The 18,424-nt window shown below is 44.9% G+C and overlaps 3 protein-coding genes across 6 annotated transcripts; all 3 read right to left on the reverse strand.

Annotated features, from left to right (window-relative positions):
• Positions 1-31: 31 nt before the first annotated feature.
• On the reverse strand, positions 32-16,784 carry LOC102065843 (arylamine N-acetyltransferase, liver isozyme-like). 4 transcript variants are annotated; one of them, XM_005489942.3, is made up of 2 exons: positions 16,645-16,784; positions 32-1,177 (listed from the first exon to the last, which is right to left on the reverse strand). In XM_005489942.3, the coding sequence occupies exon 2, from the start codon at positions 1,170-1,172 to the stop codon at positions 282-284; it is 891 nt and encodes a 296-aa protein (XP_005489999.2). In that variant the 5' UTR covers positions 1,173-1,177; positions 16,645-16,784; the 3' UTR covers positions 32-281. The 4 variants fall into 4 exon arrangements, with proteins under 4 accessions (XP_005489999.2, XP_074406907.1, XP_074406906.1 ...); XM_074550806.1 differs by lacking the exon at positions 16,645-16,784 and adding an exon at positions 10,998-12,664; XM_074550805.1 differs by lacking the exon at positions 16,645-16,784 and adding an exon at positions 8,726-8,865.
• Positions 5,517-8,866, reverse strand: LOC102065473 (arylamine N-acetyltransferase, pineal gland isozyme NAT-3). The gene is made up of 2 exons (XM_074550804.1): positions 8,726-8,866; positions 5,517-7,416 (listed from the first exon to the last, which is right to left on the reverse strand). Exon 2 carries the CDS (start codon positions 7,407-7,409, stop codon positions 6,546-6,548), a length of 864 nt encoding a protein of 287 aa, XP_074406905.1. The 5' UTR covers positions 7,410-7,416; positions 8,726-8,866; the 3' UTR covers positions 5,517-6,545.
• LOC102065658 (arylamine N-acetyltransferase, pineal gland isozyme NAT-3) lies at positions 12,887-16,786 on the reverse strand. The gene is made up of 2 exons (XM_074550803.1): positions 16,645-16,786; positions 12,887-14,797 (listed from the first exon to the last, which is right to left on the reverse strand). The coding sequence occupies exon 2, from the start codon at positions 14,788-14,790 to the stop codon at positions 13,918-13,920; it is 873 nt and encodes a 290-aa protein (XP_074406904.1). The 5' UTR covers positions 14,791-14,797; positions 16,645-16,786; the 3' UTR covers positions 12,887-13,917.
• Between the last annotated feature and the right edge of the window lie 1,638 nt (positions 16,787-18,424).

Genomic DNA, 18,424 nt, shown 5'->3' on the forward strand with positions numbered 1-18,424 from the left:
ATCTGCAATAAAATGAGTTCTTGAGAAGGTGAAAAAAAAAGTTAAGGAGTCAAAAACCAACTTCCATATGAGCAAAACAGAGCTAGTAAGATGTCTTGGTTTCTAAAGAAGGAGAGGTTTAATAAAAAAATACGCAATTGATATTGCAGTTAATTAGCAATGTACTGGAATTTACCAAGCTTTGTGACTAGCTCAAGTTAAAAATGAGATTATTGTAATTAATGTTAATTTTAGAATTTTCCTCTTGGCTATTTAAAGATCCATCTAGCAGAGAGTTACAGTTAGATCTTATCCACTAAATTAGGTGGCAAGCCACGAACATTTACTGGTACAAGCTTGTTCTCCAATTCTATACTGAATTTATCTTTCAGTGTCTTCTCAACCTCTTCATCTGTAAGGGTTGTGATGGTCACCATGTCCATGTCCTCTGTGTAGTTGTACTTCATCTCAGTGAGGGTCCATCCAACCAAGGCAAGGACCCCATTGGTGGTTTGGAGACTGCAGATTGACTTCTTCCGAAGGAGGTTATCTGGAGACACTTGGAGGTATGCATTTAGCTCCTGGAAGTCATCTATATGCCGTGGCTCGAGGGTAAATTTATGTATTTTTCGGATATTCCCCAGCTCTGGAGTATGAGGGAAGTCATCCTTGCTGTGCTCAGCAATGCAATGCTTCCTTTTGACTTTCTCCAAGTACCAGGTGCCATTGTCTTCCATGAAGCGGAAAATGCCAGGAACCTGGGGTTGGTCCTTCCCAGAAATCAGCATCAGCGGCTGCCACATCTGGTAGGCCCCACCAAACCCTGCATCTACTATGTAAGTCTCTCCCTTCACCACCACCTTCAGCAGGATATGGTTCATCTGAGCACCATATCCCTTCTCTGCTGGTTCATAGCTGTTTGCACCAAGAATACAGACATCATACCCTAATTCTTGCAAGGCCCAGAAGAGGAGATAGTTGGTTTCCAGGCACCACCCACCACGTTTCTTTCTCACAATCTTATTGTAAATAGCCTGCAAATCCAGTTCAATGGGCTCCCCACAGTGCATGCTGAGGTTCTCAAAAGGAATGCTGTGGATGTGATGCTGGAAGATGGCTGTCAGGGTTTGCAAGTCTGCATCCTTATGGGGCTTGTTGTAAGATATTCTTCCAAAATACTCCTGAATGTTCATTTTGCCTGTGGGAGCAGAAAAGTAGCCAGTTACTGCTGTGCAGCTGACAAGGGGTTCACTCCTGTTTCTGTAGCACAGGTTAACCAGCCTGCAAATGTAATCTGGGCTGTTTTATTGAGGATTTAAAAGAATTTTGAGTATTTCTTTAAAAAGAGACAGGGACAGGAGCCGGTGGCAATAATGCTTCCCCTCTCTTAGGGGCTGCCTTCAAACCAGCAGGATGTTTTTCCCATGGGAAGACACAGCACATGCCATAACAGAATCTATGGCCACAGAGGAGGATAGCACATAACAAAATTTTCCCAAAATCAAGAAACAACAGGTTTGCAGAAAAGCTGCCACACCATAAAAGTCACAGCAAGATCTTACTGTTTCTTTTACTGTACCAGGTAAGCAATTCTTTCTTTATCCCACACGTAATTTAACTGGAAGGTTTTGCATTCATGGATTAAGTTAACTGGGATTAACATCTCAGTGTGCCACCGTTTCAGACAGGTTTCCATGTGAAGTAGATCATTGTTTTCTTAATCTCTTAAATTTCCCTGAGGAGTTTAGACAGGGCTTTGACTGTGAAAGGAAAGGACTTCAATTTTTCTAACCTAAGGATCAAAGGAATTGATCTAAAAGTACATACAAAGCAAGTCATAATCTTTTCTTTTCTTTGATCATCTTTTACAAACTAAAGGCTTTAGTTTCAGATCAAATTATTGGAAATATTTTGTGTTTTTCTGTCTCTGATCCCCTTTCATTAGCAGAAAGACACTGTCATTGGCACTGGTTGTGTGGCCAAGATGCAAAAGGTTCCCTGTAAGACTTTTAATTCACTGACTCATCTTCTCTCTGCAAGGATTTCTTTTGCCCTTAGTTTAGATTTAATTTGGCTTTTTTCCATGCAAGGATATTTGTTGTCCAGAACAATTCACAATCTGTTAAGGGCTGTGTTAATTTCCAGAAAGTCTGAGGATTTCTTGCTTCCTTCAACTGGTTGAATATTCCCCGGTAGGATTTTCCAAAAACCCTTTGATGTGGATGAGATGGGACAAACTCCCTTCCACTGAATATTCTCAGCTTTGCTCCAACTGTTTTCTCCCAGCAGTTTGACCCCCATGTCCATGCCAGAAGCCTGTGAAAATCCCACCTCAAATCCATGGGTGGAAATGCCCCCACCCAAGCAGATGAGCACATCCAGTGGCCTAATCTCTAGACTTTAACCCCAATCTTGATGCCAGCAGCACAACTCACATGATTTGGTTGTGTTGTTCCTGATCTGCACTAGTACCAACATTCAGACTGGCTAATGCAAACCACAGGAAAATTTGGTAGAATAGAAGATCATCCCAGTAAGGGAATAACAAATAAACATTATCACTTCAAAAGGAACCAGAGTCTACATGAAAAAACAGTAATGTCTCTTTGATACTGCATTTTATGATTTTTTTTCCATCCCTTTTTTAGGACAAGGGCCTCATCTGTAGCAGGATCTCCTTGGAAACACTTGTAAAAAGCCATTTCCCCCAACACACAGCACACGTGGTGGGCAGGCTCACCCTATGGGCCTCTGCCTCATTTTTCCTTCTCCTCCCACTTTCAGCTGTTTTACATAGGAAGATAGAAACATCTTTACCCCATGAGGGTGTGGAGCTGAATCTCTGTGACCTGCAGGAGTCCAGAGAAGTGCATCAGCTTTGTGGGTCTGACACGCTTGGAATTTACCTTCAAGCAAAACCAGATCAGTCCCTGCCCTGGCTCAGAGCAGAAGGCCTGATGCCCCCCCTGTAACCCATCTCCTGGGTCTGGAGTGCCCCATTATATGGTGAAAGCACAGAATAAAACCAGCTCCCTTCATCCAGCCATGGAGAGCCCCCATGGGGCGCTGCCAGTGAGGCTTTGGGAAAATATATTGGGAAAGCCTTTTGGAAAATTCCCATCCATGCCTCAGTTTCCCCAGCTGCCCCTTCTCTGGCCTCATCAATTTAAAGTCTGCTTCAGAGACAGCCTTGCAGTGGCTGACAACATGTGCTCTAATCTCAATGAATACTTAAAGAGGTTTAAGTACAATAAAGCTGCACTACAACATCATTGACATTAGGGAGCATCCACATAAATCAGTTTACTCCCTGCCTTTCCTGCAGGCAGATTTTTCCTTGGCACAGCCATTGCTGCTGTGTGAGCCAGGAGGCTGCAGCAGTGAGCAAGCCCTCTCCCAGGGGATAATTTGCATTCCAAAACTGAGTTGCCAAATATCCCAAGCCTCAGTCCAGATCTCAGCCTTGTTTGCTTCTGCCCCTGCAGCAGCTGAGCTTTGCTCAGTGTTCCTGCAGCTTCGAGATTCAGATGTTGGTTCTGCCTGTCTGCACATGTCCCTCGGGATCACTGGGTCCTTTTGTAATTAGGCTGAATATTAGGATCAGTTCTTCTCTGCTGAGAATCAGGAGCAAGTTACAAGGCTGGATCCTCTTGTACATGCCCACATTGTTTGTTTGATTCAAAGTTACACTGTGAGTCAATACCTGCATTTTTCACACACTCTGGCTCAAAATAAAGGGTTAGTTTCACTCTCAAACACTCGGTGTTGCACTTAAAAATGCCCTTCACTCACCATCAGCCTCGGTTCCTGTAGTCTGTGTTTTGCTAATACACCTGCAGGGCTGTGCACAGGCTGTGCAGGCTCACAGGGGGAGCTTTCCCAGAGGGGCTGACCCAGAGCTGCAGGATGCAGTTGAGGATCAGGCATGCAGAGCTCACCTCGCACGCACGCAGTCAGCTCAGGCTTTCCACCCTGCGCTGCTCCAAAGGTCCCAGGAAGAGCTGAACTGGCAACAGCAGCTCTTAAAGGTCCAGGCAGCCTTTATTGCCTGTCAGGGACTGCCTTATCCTCCAGCACAGCAGCCAAAGAGGGCAGAGTTTCTTCTTTAATAGTAGTTTATATTCGATGGTTTTATTGCTTTATTTGTATTGGCATATGTGTGGAAATCCCTGTCAAGCAATTTGTTGTGTTGGGTGCTGCACAGAGAGCATGGAAATGATCCAGTCCCCAAACTGCTTACAGTATTGAGGTGATTTTAACCTTCCATATCACTGAATGACAGCTGAACTCTCCTGGAGTGCAAAGTATCATCAGCAACTTCTGTAAGTGGCTATAACCTATAAACCCATCCTCCACCCTGCAGGTCACCCAGGGGCTTCAGTGTCTGGGGCACCTTGGTGAGTGCCCCCATGCTAAAGCAGCAAAGCACTGGTGCAAAAATGATGCAGATTTTACATTGTTGACACTGATGTGGTCTGGATCCTCGTGGGAAGTGACTTATGATAGACAAAGAGTAAACCAGAGCAGGAAGTCACTGATTTATTGGTGGGGATGGCAGCTGTTGAACTCAGCATACTGAGCTGTTCCTCGTGGCTGACACCAGCCCCAACAAGCATCAGGGTCAGATTTGCCAAGTCACAGAGTTGTCTCAATTCCCCAGGGTTCAAAGAGAAGCTCTGTCCTTTGAAAGGGAAGATGCTGCCCCCAGAGAACTCTGAGCTCCCTGAACCTGCTGTGCCTTTAAGTATCTGCCCCCAAGGTTAGTGATAAGGAAAAAAACAAACTAGCACAATCTGAAATTAAAAACTCTTTTCTTTTTTTTTTCCTTCCTCCAACAGTAAGTTCCATTGCATTGCTGAGCAATGTGCTGTGCCTCTGTGGTGAGCAGGAGGCAGGAGTTCTGAGCTGTGATTCTTGGCTCTATGTGGATTTTCTCCTGCTCCACAGTTTTGCAAGATCTGCCTGGACTTTTACCTCATCCCAATGCTTTCCCCTGCTGTCCCACTGAGTTTAGCTCCCTTAGATCCCCCATTAATTTCAGGCCACAGAAAAACTTGGGTCAAAACCAAGCCAGATCCTGGGACAATTTCTTCTGATCATTTGTGTTGCAAGCTCCTGGTCCACACCATAAGAAGCCTCTCCTTCTTTTACAACCACATATCATTTTCTCAAAAGATGGGAGGGCCTCATGTGATGAACTGTGAAGAACTATTGCAGCCAAGCACATGTAAGTGAATATGACTCTGGGAAGACCAGAGTTTCAGGAGCTTGCTGTGCCTCTAAGAAATACATTATGAACATGCAGAACAGCAGCTTTTATTAAATCTGAACTGCTAGTTCTAGAAACCTGTACTGCCTGCATAACAAATGAAAAATGTTCAGTGAGATATTCTCTGTTTACAATTCATAGCTGGCAAAAATTAGCACGTACAATAATCAGGACAACTTAGGTGATTAATGACATTTATTTTTTACTATGGGAATACATGCTGTAATTTGAGGGGGGGAAATGTCTGAATAATTCCAGTTCACAGTGCTTGATTTTTTTATTTAATTGTAATTCACTAATATAATTTGCTTAATTATAAGTGCGTAGTTGTAATGCTTCCAAGATTTGTACATAAAGGAACATCAAGCATCTTTTAAAGGGCAAAGGGGTCACATTTGAGTTGTTTCTCCTACTAGGAATCTTAGCCCTTAGGTATGTGATTAAGATTCATCACATCTCCTTATATCAATATAATTAGTGTCACTACAAACACATCCTCAGTAGAACAGATCTGCTTCACAAAAAGAATTCTGTGCATGTGTTTGGGTTCTGCTGTAATAATTAATGTGCAATAGCACCCAGAGTAGTCTGAGGAGAGGACCGTGTACTGCCAGCAGTCTGCTGCTGAGGGTGAGCAAACAAAATGCTCAGGAGATGCTTTCAGTTCAAAGAAAGGTTATGTCACTGGTTATGTCACTGAGAGAGCAGGAGCTGTGCAAAGTCTGAAACAGCAAAGCATTGTCAAGAGCATTTCTTATCATCAGTTCTGAGTCATAAATAACCTGTCCTCAAGTACTCACATGGTGACTTTGCACAGGTGTGGGATGGCCTGAGTGCCATGTGAGAGGCTGTTGTGGATGTGAGAACAAAGAGAACAGGCCCAGGATGTCATTGTGGTTTTGGCTATTACACTCCCAAAATAATATAGTGTTCATGTTAGAGGCAGGTATCATTTTCCCCAGGTGGCAGCACCAGGTAGAAAAGACAAAGACATACAGCTCCACCATTCTGCCCAGCTACACTGGGTGTGTAGGGAATGAGTTGAGTGTCCTTCCCACTAAGCACAAACACAAGGGTAATGATTTGATTGAGCTTGGCAGAAATTATTGGTACCCAACCTAAAAAGAAAGGCAGGAATAGTTGTGAAAATCCATTTGTTTTCCAGATTCATGATAGTATGTTCTGCCTTACACAGGTGTAGCTGGAAGGAGAAAGATTAACCTTTGGATGCTTGTCAGAAAGAGAGGGAAGAATTGCCTGTAATGCCACTGAATTGAATTGTAATCCAGGCAGTGAGTTAGAACAACTTGTTATCAACAGGTATAAATTTCTTGTCTAGTGTTAGACTGAATTTCTCCCTCAGTGTTTTCTCTAATTCTTCCTCTGCAAGCATTCTGATTTCCACATGATCCATATTGTCCCTATAATTGTACTTTATCTCTGTGAGTTTCCACCCCACCAGTTCCCAGATGCCGTCAGCAGTCTGCATACTGCACATGGACTTCAACACAAACTTTGAGGTGGGTGCTGTCTGCAGGTGGGCATTGCAGCCCCTGAACTCCTCAATGTCTCGTGGCTGAAGGGTAAAGAGATAAACCCGACGGCAAACTTCATCTTCCACATTTGGGGAAGTCGAGGTGCTCAGGTTCAGAACCCACTGCTTCCTTCTCACCTTCTCAAAATACCAGATCCCATTCTCCTCCTGAAAACGAAAGACCCCAGGAGTCTGAGGCTGATCTGTCCCTGAAATCAGCTCCATTGGTTGCCACATCTGGTAGGCCATCCCAAATCCTGCATCCATAATATAGGATTTGCCATCGAGATCCACTCGTAGCAGCAGATGATTGATATCTTCTGGGTAAGCGTCACGTTCTGGGACGTAAACTTTTGCTCCCAGAAGGGTGATGTTGTAGCCAAGAGTTTTCAGGACCCAAAACAGAAGGTAGTTGTTTTCCATGCACCAACCCCCACGTTTCTTCCTCACTATCTTGTTGTAGATTGGTTCCAGGTCCAGCTCAATTCTTTCTCCACAGTGGATGCTCAGGTTTTCATAGGGGATAGCTCGGATGTGGTGCAGGAATATTTCTGACATGGTAGCCAGGTCTAGTTTATTGTGGGAGGCCTGGTAAGAAATCCTGGCAAAATACTCCTTGATGTCCATGCTGCCTCTGAGACAAGGGTGGGAAAAAATAATAGGCTGTGTCAGAAGTGGTGGAAGGCTCTTGCCCATCCCTTATAATGGGGTGCTCATAAAAAGAGCAGGATTTGACTAATATCTGAATCAAAGGCAGCTGAGTAATAGTGCTGAGAGAACCTAATGGGACACTGCTGACAAGCACAAATGTTATTTTTATTTGCCTCTCTTACAGCTGTGACGAGAGGCTCCAGCTGTGCTAAGCACATTTCAGCAGAGATCCTGCCCAGCAAAACTACAAATCTCTGTAGGAAGGAACAAAAAGCAGTAGCAGCAATGTTACCCTGCTAGAAATTATGGGTGATGACACTATCCAGATCTGAACTGCTTTGCTCGTGCTTTCAGCAAAGCAGAAGCAGAAAACCCTCCCACTCTTGCAGTGGGATCCTGAGACAGGCACTGCTAAATTTCAGACATCTGTAAATATGGAGCAATCTGGTTCCCATTATTGGCCCCATGTGTCCAAAATGCTCTCACATTCCTGTATGCAACTCCCAAAGTAAAATCAAAAGAAAAATATCCAACTGTTCAACAGGGTTATATTCCCAATCTCTTGAAAACTGGTAAACCAACAATTGTATGGGAATTTTGGAAAGGTACTTTCAGGACATAAAACAAAGATAATGAATAATTCCCATTTGGCATAATATCCTGGCAGAAGCAGAGGGTGCCACAGTTTGGGTCCCCACACAACCTTTAGGACAGAGGCTTTACAGAACTCTGACTATTGATCATGGCCACCACTGTCTCAACATCCAAGCAGGCCTGAGTGATCCACGATGGGGTTAAGAGCATCAGAGTCAGGAGGTTCTCTTTGTTCAGCTTTTGGCTGTTCCCAGGATTTTCCCAGAACTACAGTTCCATTCATTTCTGAAAACTTGGCACAAGCTTAGTTCTTCTTGGGTGAATTTTAACATCCCAGTTAAAGCTGTTTTCCCCTTTTTCTCCCTTCCTTTCCCTCTGCCACAGCAAGCAGAACAGGTGCAGTAACTTTTTACTCGCAAGGAAAATGTTAGTGGGGATTTGTCTGTCTGTCCATCTCTTGAGGGTGTTTACAGGGCTATTTTCATGGGGGTTGCTGAAATGAGGCAGATGGCACAAATGCCCGAGTAGCTTGAGGCTCACCTCTGAGTAAATAAAGCAGCGTAGCTACAACACCGAGCAGCTGAGCTCCCTGCTCTGCCCTTACACCATTCCTGCTGTGTTCTGTCCCCAGACAGATTTAACTTCCTGGTTAGAGAGCACTCAGCTGCCAAGATCCAGGAGTTAAAAAAAGGGCTTACCTGGAAATTCAGTTCAAGTGCCAGTGTGCTCCGGGGCTTGGGGTGGTTCTAGGCTAAAGTGGCATAGCTGGCTGTCCTATATTTAGCACAGACAAGGCTTGAGGACTGCTCTCCAGCTGCTCTTCCGGGGAATGTCCTTTCCCTCAACGTGCTGTTACCCGCCTCTGTCAGATTGCAAAGGCTGAAAAAAAAAAAAAAGCCAAACAGAAAAGGAAACCCGGAAGGGTGGTGCCTGAGAGCTGCTGTGAGCCAGCCACGCCAGCAGCAGTGTGTGTTATAGATACATATTATAATATTGGCTTTTTGCAAATATTCAATGGATTTTGTATGTGTGGTGTTGAAGTGACTTTGCTTTAAAAGTATAGTTTTTGTTTCGGTTGTTAATTAAGCTTAGACATAGTTGTGAAATAGCTGATATAAGTATGCTTGTGTTAAAATGCCTGCTTGGATAGGACAACATCCAATGAGCACAGGATGAGGACCCTGCTACAGATATGCCAACTATCAGCACTCACTGTGTGAAGACAGTGTGGACAAGGGCCCAAAAACTGGAGGTGATAGGAACGGACTAAAACCACAGCCAAGGAAGGGGCATGCACCAAAAAGGAGGGACAAAGGAGGAGCTATGCTAAACACTTCTTGGAAAAGATAAACTAATTCAGGGAAAAGTTTAGTGTGCATAATTATTATGAATGTGTAACAGGCCAATGCAATAGAAATGGTATATAAAGGGTGTATCCAAACTCTTGCCTCAGTGCGAAGATGCACCCGGCCGTAATAACCTTTGCTCTATGGTCTTTGTCTCCCATTGTGCTTTATTAAATTTTTAAATTTTTACAGGACACTGAACCCTGTTTTTCACAAGTACAAACCTAGATGTTGTTAGAGCACAGGCTGCTTCACATTTTCACTGGTTTGATGCTGTCTGCAGGGGCCTGCTCAGGCTGTCACCAAAATATTTTTGTTTCAATAGCTTGCTGGATGTGGTCAGGTGATGTCATTTTTTTTCTCAGTTTTTTTTTTTTTCCTCAGGTGTTGTCATTTTTAACATTAGATTACTATTTGTTTGGAAATGTGGGGAAGGAAAGTTTGCATGCATTCAGTCCAAGAAGGTTTTTGCACTGTTTCTGAAGAACAGCAAGATTTCAGCATGATAACCTACACCTGGTTACCTGTCTGCAACACAGGAAATCCAGTGCTGGTTTTGCTTCCTTTCCTCTGAGTGACTTCATGTGGTTTTTATTGCAGCAAATTTCACAGAATGTAAGAAAGCACTGGGCCAGCAGTGTGTGTGTCTCCTTTGCTCTTTGCCCACAGGAATCACCTGCAGATGTTGCTGATGGTGAAGATGCTCTTGGCACAGAGATGACTACAAAGTATTAACCCACAGGGAGCTCCATCCTCTCACAGTATTTCATATTGCTTTTGTATCTCCCAACTGTCATTGCAGTTTGTCAAGTCTCAGTCATTCCCTGACATCTGCAGCTGGATCTTCCCTGTTAGCTCCCCACAGCAGTTCCAGTCCCTCACATGTAGTGTCAATGCCAAGTTCCATTCAAACACTGATTTATTGGGATAATTAGCAGAGCTAATAAATCAGATCAAACTAAGATGTCTGTGATAACCCATTACTAGCTCCACTCCCATATCTAAATTTGGCTCTTTATCATCCCATCAGTGCCCTGTCTGTGACCCCACAAGACAGAACCCATGCCCAAGCCACAAGATGCTGAAGGGAAAGGAGAACCTGCCCTCATCAGGCTCATCTGGGCAGCTCCAGATCATTACAAAGAGAAAGTTCATATTCCTGTCTGGATCTTGCTGGTGTTCTCTTCCCACAGATCCTCATTTTGACAGGGGAAGACAGAAGTCAAGCAGGCAGATCCCAGTCCTGATGGAAACCATCCTGAAATTCTGTGGACCCATCTCTGTATAATGTGTGAGGAGACCCATCCATGCTCTTTGTCCAGAGTTCTTGGGACAAATAAAAATTTTTATTGTTCTATAGGGTGCCAGAACTGAACCCTTACCAGTTCTCTTATGTGAACTGGCTCGGGGTCAGTTCCATGGAAATTTGGGGAACCTTTTTAAATACAGGTGTTTTCTGACCCAGAAGGAGCAAAACCCATTTTCCCTGTTTCTGGCAGTTTGTGCTTTGCTAATACACCTGCAGGGCTGTGCACAGGCTGTGCAGGCTCACAGGGGGAGCTTTCCCAGAGGGGCTGACCCAGAGCTGCAGGATGCAGTTGAGGATCAGGCATGCAGAGCTCACCTCGCACGCAGTCAGATCAGGCTTTCCACCCTGCGCTGCTCCAAAGGTCCCAGGAAGAGCTGAACTGGCAACAGCAGCTCTTAAAGGTCCAGGCAGCCTTTATTGCCTGTCAGGGACTGCCTTATCCTCCAGCACAGCAGCCAAAGAGGGCAGAGAGTTTCTTCTTTAATAGTAGTTTATATTCGATGGTTTTATTGCTTTATTTGCATTGCCATATGTGTGGAAATCCCTGTCAAGTAATTTGTTGTGTTGGGTGCTGCACAGAGAGCATGGAAATGATCCAGTCCCCAAACTGCTTACAGTATTGAGGTGATTTTAACCTTCCATATCACTGAATGACAGCTGAACTCTCCTGGAGTGCAAAGTATCATCACCAACTTCTGTAAGTGGCTATAACCTATAAACCCATCCTCCACCCTGCAGGTCACCCAGGGGCTTCAGTGTCTGGGGCACCTTGGTGGGTGCACCCATGCTAAAGCAGCAAAGCACTGGTGCAAAAATGATGCAGATTTTACATTGTTGACACTGATGTGGTCTGGATCCCTAGAGGAAAGTGACTGAGGATTAGAGAGCAATCCAGGGCAGGAAGTCACTGATTTATTGGTGGGGATGGCAGCTGTTGAACTCATCACAGCACACTGAGCTGTTCCTCGTGGCTGACACCAGCCCCAACAAGCATCAGGGTCAGATTTGCCAAGTCACAGAGTTGTCTCAATTCCCCAGGGTTCAAAGAGAAGCTCTGTCCTTTGAAAGGGAAGATGCTGCCCCCAGAGAACTCTGAGCTCCCTGAACCTGCTGTGCCTTTAAGTATCTGCCTCCAAGGTTAGTGATAAGGAAAAAACAAGCAAGTGCTATCTGAAATGAAAACTTTGTCTTTTTTATTTTTTCTTTTTTTTTCTTCTTTTCATCCTTTCAACAGCAAGTTCTATTGCATTGTTGAGCAGTGCACTGCGCCTCTGTGGTGAGCAGGAGGCAGGAGCTCTGAGCTGTGCCCTGCAGGGGCAGCACCCGGGCAGCTCTGGGCACACACTCCAGATGATTCAGCAGAAAGAAAAGTGCCTTTCCCTGTTCCTGCCCTCCACACGCTGCATCTCAGGGCCAATGGACATAACTCCCTACTCTGATCTTAAAGGTCTGTGATTTTATAGCTCTGGACTCATTCCCCAAGCCCATGGGCCAGCACAAAGTGACACAGGGACAGAGGAGTGGGCACAGCCCTTTCTGGGTGTTTCCTATGTTTGTTCCCACAAAGGATGGAGAATCTTGGCTCTCTGTGGATTTTCTCCTGCTCCACAGTTTTGCAAGACCTGCCTGGACTTTCACCTCATCCCAATGCTTTCCCCTGCTGTCCCACTGAGTTTAGCTCCCTTAGATCCCCCATTAATTTCAGGCCATAGAAAAAGTGAGGTCGAAACCAAGCCAGATCCTGGGACAATTTCTTCTGATCATTTGTGTTGCAAGCTCCTGGTCCACACCATAAGAAGCCTCTCCTTCTTTTACAGCTACATTTAATTTTCTCATAGGATGGGTGGGCCACATGGACTATAAGGAGCTATTGCACTCCTACAGCCAAGCGTATGTAAGTGAATATGACTCTGGGAAGACAGTGGCTTCAGAAACTTGCTGTGCCTCTAAGAAATACATTATGAACATGCCGAACAGCAGCTTTTATTAAATCTGAACTGGTAGTTCTAGAAACCTGTACTGCCTGCATAACAAATGAAAAATGTTCAGTGAGATATTCTCCTTTTACAAGCCATAGCTGGCAGAATTTAGCACGTACAAATAATCAGGACAACTTAGGTGATTAATGACATTTATTTTTTACTATGGGAATACATGCTGTAATTTGAGGGGGGGAAAATCTGAATAATTCTAGTTCACAGTGCTTGATTTTTTTATTTAATTGTAATTCACTAATATAATTTGCTTAATTATAAGTGCGTAGTTGTAATGCTTCCAAGATTTGTACATAAAGGAACATCAAGCATCTTTTAAAGGGCAAAGGGGTCACATTTGAGTTGTTTCTCCTACTAGGAATCTTAGCCCTTAGGTATGTGATTAAGATTCATCACATCTCCTTATATCAATATAATTAGTGTCACTACAAACACATCCTCAGTAGAACAGATCTGCTTCACAAAAAGAATTCTGTGCATGTGTTTGGGTTCTGCTGTAATAATTAATGTGCAATAGCACCCACAGTAGTCTGAGGAGAGGACCGTGTACTGCCAGCAGTCTGCTGCTGAGGGTGAGCAAACAAAATGCTCAGGAGATGCTTTCAGTTCAAAGAAAGGTTATGTCACTGGTTATGTCACTGAGAGAGCAGGAGCTGTGCAAAGTCTGAAACAGCAAAGCATTGTCAGGAGCATTTCTTATCATCAGTTCTGAGTCATAAATAACCTGTCCTCAAGTACTCACATGGTGAATTTGCACAGGTGTGGGATGGCCTGAGTGCCATGTGAGAGGCTGTTGTGGATGTGAGAACAAAGAGAACAGGCCCAGGATGTCATTGTGGTTTTGGCTATTACACTCACAAAATAATATAGTGTTCATGTTAGAGGCAGGTATCATTTTCCCCAGGTGGCAGCACCAGGTAGTAAAGACAAAGACATACAGCTCCACCATTCTGCCCAGCTACACTGGGTGTGTAGGGAATGAGTTGAGTCTGCTTCCCACTAAGCACAAACACAAGGGTAATGATTTGATTGAGCTTGGCAGAAATTATTGGTACCCAACCTAAAAAGAAAGGCAGGATTATTTGTGAAAATCCATTTTTGTTTTCCAGATTCATGATAGTATGTTCTGCCTTACACAGGTGTAGCTGGAAGGAGAAAGATTAACCTTTGGGTGCTTGTCAGAAAGAGAGGGAAGAATTGCCTGTAATGCCACTGAATTGAATTGTAATCCAGGCAGTGAGTTAGAACAGAGATAACTTGCTTGTATTGGCAGGTACAAATTTCTTGTCTAGTGTTACATTGAATTTCTCCCTCAGTGTTTTCTCTATTTCTTCATCTGCAAGCATTCTGATTTCCACAAGATCCATATTGTCCCTATAATTGTACTTTATCTCTGTGAGTTTCCACCCCACCAGTGCCCGGACGCCATCGGCGGTCTGCAGGCTGCAGATGGATTTGGTCACAAAGAGGGAGTCAGGTGCTGTCTGCAGGTGGGCATTGCAGCCCCTGAACTCCTCAATGTCTCGTGGCTGAAGAGTAAAGAGATAAATCCGACGGCAAACTTCATCTTCCACATTTGGGGAAGTCGAGGTGCTCGGGTTCAGAACCCACTGCTTCCTTTTCACTTTCTCCAAGTACCATGTCCCATTCTCCTCCTGAAAACGAAAGACTCCAGGAGTCTGAGGCTGATCTGTCCCTGAAATCAGCTCCATTGGTTGCCACAGCTGGTAGGCCATCCCAAATCCCACATCTGCAATGTAGGATTTGCCATCAAGATCCACTCGTAGCAGCAAATGATCAATATCTTCTGGATAGCCGTCGAGCTCCGGGACAAAAACTTTTGCTCCCAGAAGAGTGACATCATAGCCAAGAGTTTTCAGGACCCAAGACAGAAGGTAGTTGTTTTCCATGCACCAGCCCCCACGATTCTTCCTCACTATCTTGTTGTATGTCGCTTCCAGGTCCAGCTCAATTCTTTCTCCACAGTGGATGCTCAGGTTTTCAAAAGGAACAGCTTGGATGTGGTGCTGGACTATATCTGACATGGTAGCCAGGTCTAGTTTATTGTGGGAGCCCTGGTAAGAAATCCTGGCAAAATACTCCTTGATGTCCATGCTGCCTCTGAGAGAAGGGTGGGAAAAAATAATAGGCTGTGTCAGAAGTGGTGGAAGGCTCTTCCCCATCCCTTATAATGAGGTGCTCAGAAAAAGAGCAGGATTTGACTAATATCTGAATCAAAGGCAGCTGAGTAATAATGCTGAGAGAATCTAATGGGACACTGCTGACAAGCACAAATGTTATTTTTATTTGCCTCTCTTACAGCTGTGACGAGAGGCTCCAGCTGTGCTAAGCACATTTCAGCAGAGATTCTGCCCAGCAAAGATACAAATCTCTGTAGGAAGGAACAAAAAGCAGTAGCAGCAATGTTACCCTGCTAGAAATTATAGGAACTGAGACTCCCCAGATATGAACTGCTTTGCTCGTGATTTCAGCAAAGCAGAAGCAGAAAACAAACCCTCCCACTCTTGCACTGTGATCCAGAACCTCTTCTGCAACCAAATCTGAAGTCTGTCCTGCCATGGTGTTTCATCCATTATTAGGCAGCCAGGCATGAGCTGGTGTCACCTGCTCCTGCTCTTTGTGCCAGCAGTAACAGACATGACCTGGAGAGCAGAAGGGTTTTTAGGGCAGAAAATGCTGTGAGAGCATTTTCTGCATCTGCTGGGAGCTGCCTCCCCATAGCACAGCTTAGCTCTCCCCAGTCCTGATAACCACAGCCCTTCTCTAGCACCAGGAGGAAACCAAGGTTTGGGCCTAAACCACAAGGATCAGAGGCCTCACATTTTCTAAAATCATGTTTTGGGATGCAGTTCCTCTTTCTGTTCAGGGTCTTCCCAGTGGTGGGTGGCTGCCAATGGCTGAGGGAGCAGGCATTTCCCTCCTCTGGGATGGCAGAGGGCTCAGTGCAAGGCTGTTGCACAAACACAGGGGTGGAAAGCAGCTCAAGCCTACCCAGCCCTTGATGGATGGAATGGGATTTTGATGGAGCCAAGTATTTTTGTTATTTCTCCCCAGGCACTGTTAAATTTCAGACATCTGTAAATATGGAGCAATCTGGTTCCCATTATTGATGCAAGAGGTCCAAAAATGCTCTCACGTTCCTGTGTGCTACTCCCAAAGTAAAATCAAAGGAAAAATATCCAACTGTTCAACAGGATTATATTCCCAATCTCATGAAAACTGGTAAACCAACAATTGTATGGGAATTTTGGAAAGGTACTTTCAGGACATAAACAAAACAATGATAATGAAAAATTCCCATTTGGTGTAATGTCCTGGCAGAAGCAGAGGGTGCCATGGTTTGGGTCCCCACACAATCTTTAGGACAGAGGCTTTACAGAACTCTGACTATTGATCATGGCCACCACTGTCTCAACATCCAAGCAGGCCTGAGTGATCCACGATGGGGTTAAGAGCATCAGAGTCAGGAGGTTCTCTTTGTTCAGCTTTTGGCTGTTCCCAGGATTTTCCCAGAACTACAGTTCCATTCATTTCTGAAAACTTGGCACAAGCTTAGTTCTTCTTGGGTGAATTTTAACATCCCAGTTAAAGCAGTTTTTCCCTTTTTCTCCCTTCCTTTCCCTCTGCCACAGCAAGCAGAACAGGTGCAGTAACTTTTTTACTCACAAGGAAAATGTTAGTGGGGATTTGTCTGTCTGTCCATCTCTTGAGGGTGTTTACAGGGCTGTTTTCATGGGGGTTGCTGAAATGAGGCAGATGGCACAAATGCCCGAGTAGCTTGAGGCTCACCTCTGAGTAAATAAAGCAGCGTAGCTACAACACCGAGCAGCTGAGCTCCCTGCTCTGCCCTTACACCAATCCTGCTGTGTTCTGTCCCCAGACAGATTTAACTTCCTGGTTAGAGAGCACTCAGCTGCCAAGATCCAGGAGTTAAAAAAAGGGCTTACCTGGAAATTCAGTTCAAGTGCCAGTGTGCTCCGGGGCTTGGGGTGGTTCTAGGTTAAAGCCTAGAAGGTTTGGGGCTGTGCTTTACTCAGCACAGACAGGCAGACAGGGCTTGAGGACTGCTCTCCAGCTGCTCTTCAGGGGAATGTCCTTTCCCTCAACGTGCTTTCACCCGCCTCTCAGATTGCAAAACTGAAAAAAAACCAAACCAAACCCCGAAGGGTGGAGCATGAGAGCTGGAGTGAGCCAGCGCAGCCAGCAGCAGTGCAAACCTGCCTGTTGTCAGAGCAGAGGCTGCTTCACTTTTTCACCTGTTTGATGCTCTCTGCAGGAACCTGTTCAGGCTGCCACCAAAATATTTTGGTTTCTGTAGCTTGCAGGAGGTGCTCAGGTGATGTAGTTTGTTACTCCCAGTCATTAGATTACTATTTGTTTGGAACTGTGGGGAAGGAAAGCTTGCATGCATTCAGTCCAAGAAGGTTTTTGCACTGTTTCTGAGGAACACCAAGATTTCTGCACAGTAACCTGCATCTGCAACCTGCTTACCCCAGTCTGCAGCACAGGCACTTCACTGCTGCCTTTGCTTCCTTTGCTCTCTGTGTGATTTCCAAGTGGTTTTTATTGCAGCAAATTTCATAGAATGTAAGAAAGCACTGGGCCAGCAGTGTGTGTGTCTCCTTTGCTCTTTGCCCACAGGAATCACCTGCAGGTGTTGCTGATGGTGAAGATGCTCTTGGCACAGAGATGACTACAAAGTATTAACCCACAGGGAGCTCCATCCTCTCACAGTATTTCATATTGCTTTTATATCTCCCAACTGTCATTGCAGTTTGTCAAGTCTCAGTCATTCCCTGACATCTGCAGCTGGATCTTCCCTGTTAGCTCCCCAGCAGCAGTTCCAGTCCCTCACATGTAGTGTCAATGCCAAGTTCCATTCAAACACTGATTTATTGGGATAATTAGCAGATCTAATAAATCAGATCAAACTAAGATGTCTGTGATAACCCATTACTAGCTCCACTCCCATATCCAAATTTGGCTCTTTATCATCCCATCAGTGCCCTGTCTGTGACCCCACAAGACAGAACCCATGCCCAAGCCACAAGATGCTGAAGGGAAAGGAGAACCTGCCCTCATCAGGCTCATCTGGGCAGCTCCAAATCAGTACAAAGAGAAAGTTCATATTCCTGTCTGGATCTTGCTGGTGTTCTCTTCCCACAGATCCTCATTTTGACAGGGGAAGCCAGAAGTCAAGCAGGCAGATCCCAGTCCTGATGGAAACCATCCTGAAATTCTGGGGACCCCTCTCTGTATAATGTGTGATGAGAGCCATCCATGCTCATTGTTCAGAGTTACTGGGACCAAAGAACGTGCCAGAACTGAACCCTTACCAGTTCTCTTATGTGAACTGGCTCAGGGTCACTTCCAGGGAAATCTGGGGTCCCTTTTTAAACACAGGTGTTTTCTCACCCAGAAGGAGCAAAATCCATTTTCTCTGGTAGTTTTATACTCAGCTTTTCTCAACTCCTCTCCGTAAAACCTTTCTGCTACTGAGCATTTTCTTCCATGCCTTTCAAATTCTCATCCCAGCCCACTACATTCATTCTTTTCCTTTTGTAATTCCAGCTATCAAAGCTGTGCCTACGTGTCTTCCTGGATTTGTATCCTCAACATCCACCACGTGCACTTGGGTTTTGTCCATCCCCCCAGCCAGAGGATGAGCCTGCAGCTCCAGAACCCCTCTCCTTTTTCTTTGGGCACATTTACAGCCAAGCCATTGAA

The sequence above is a fragment of the Zonotrichia albicollis genome, chromosome 13, assembly GCF_047830755.1.
Source record: "Zonotrichia albicollis isolate bZonAlb1 chromosome 13, bZonAlb1.hap1, whole genome shotgun sequence".
NCBI lineage: Eukaryota > Metazoa > Chordata > Aves > Passeriformes > Passerellidae > Zonotrichia > Zonotrichia albicollis.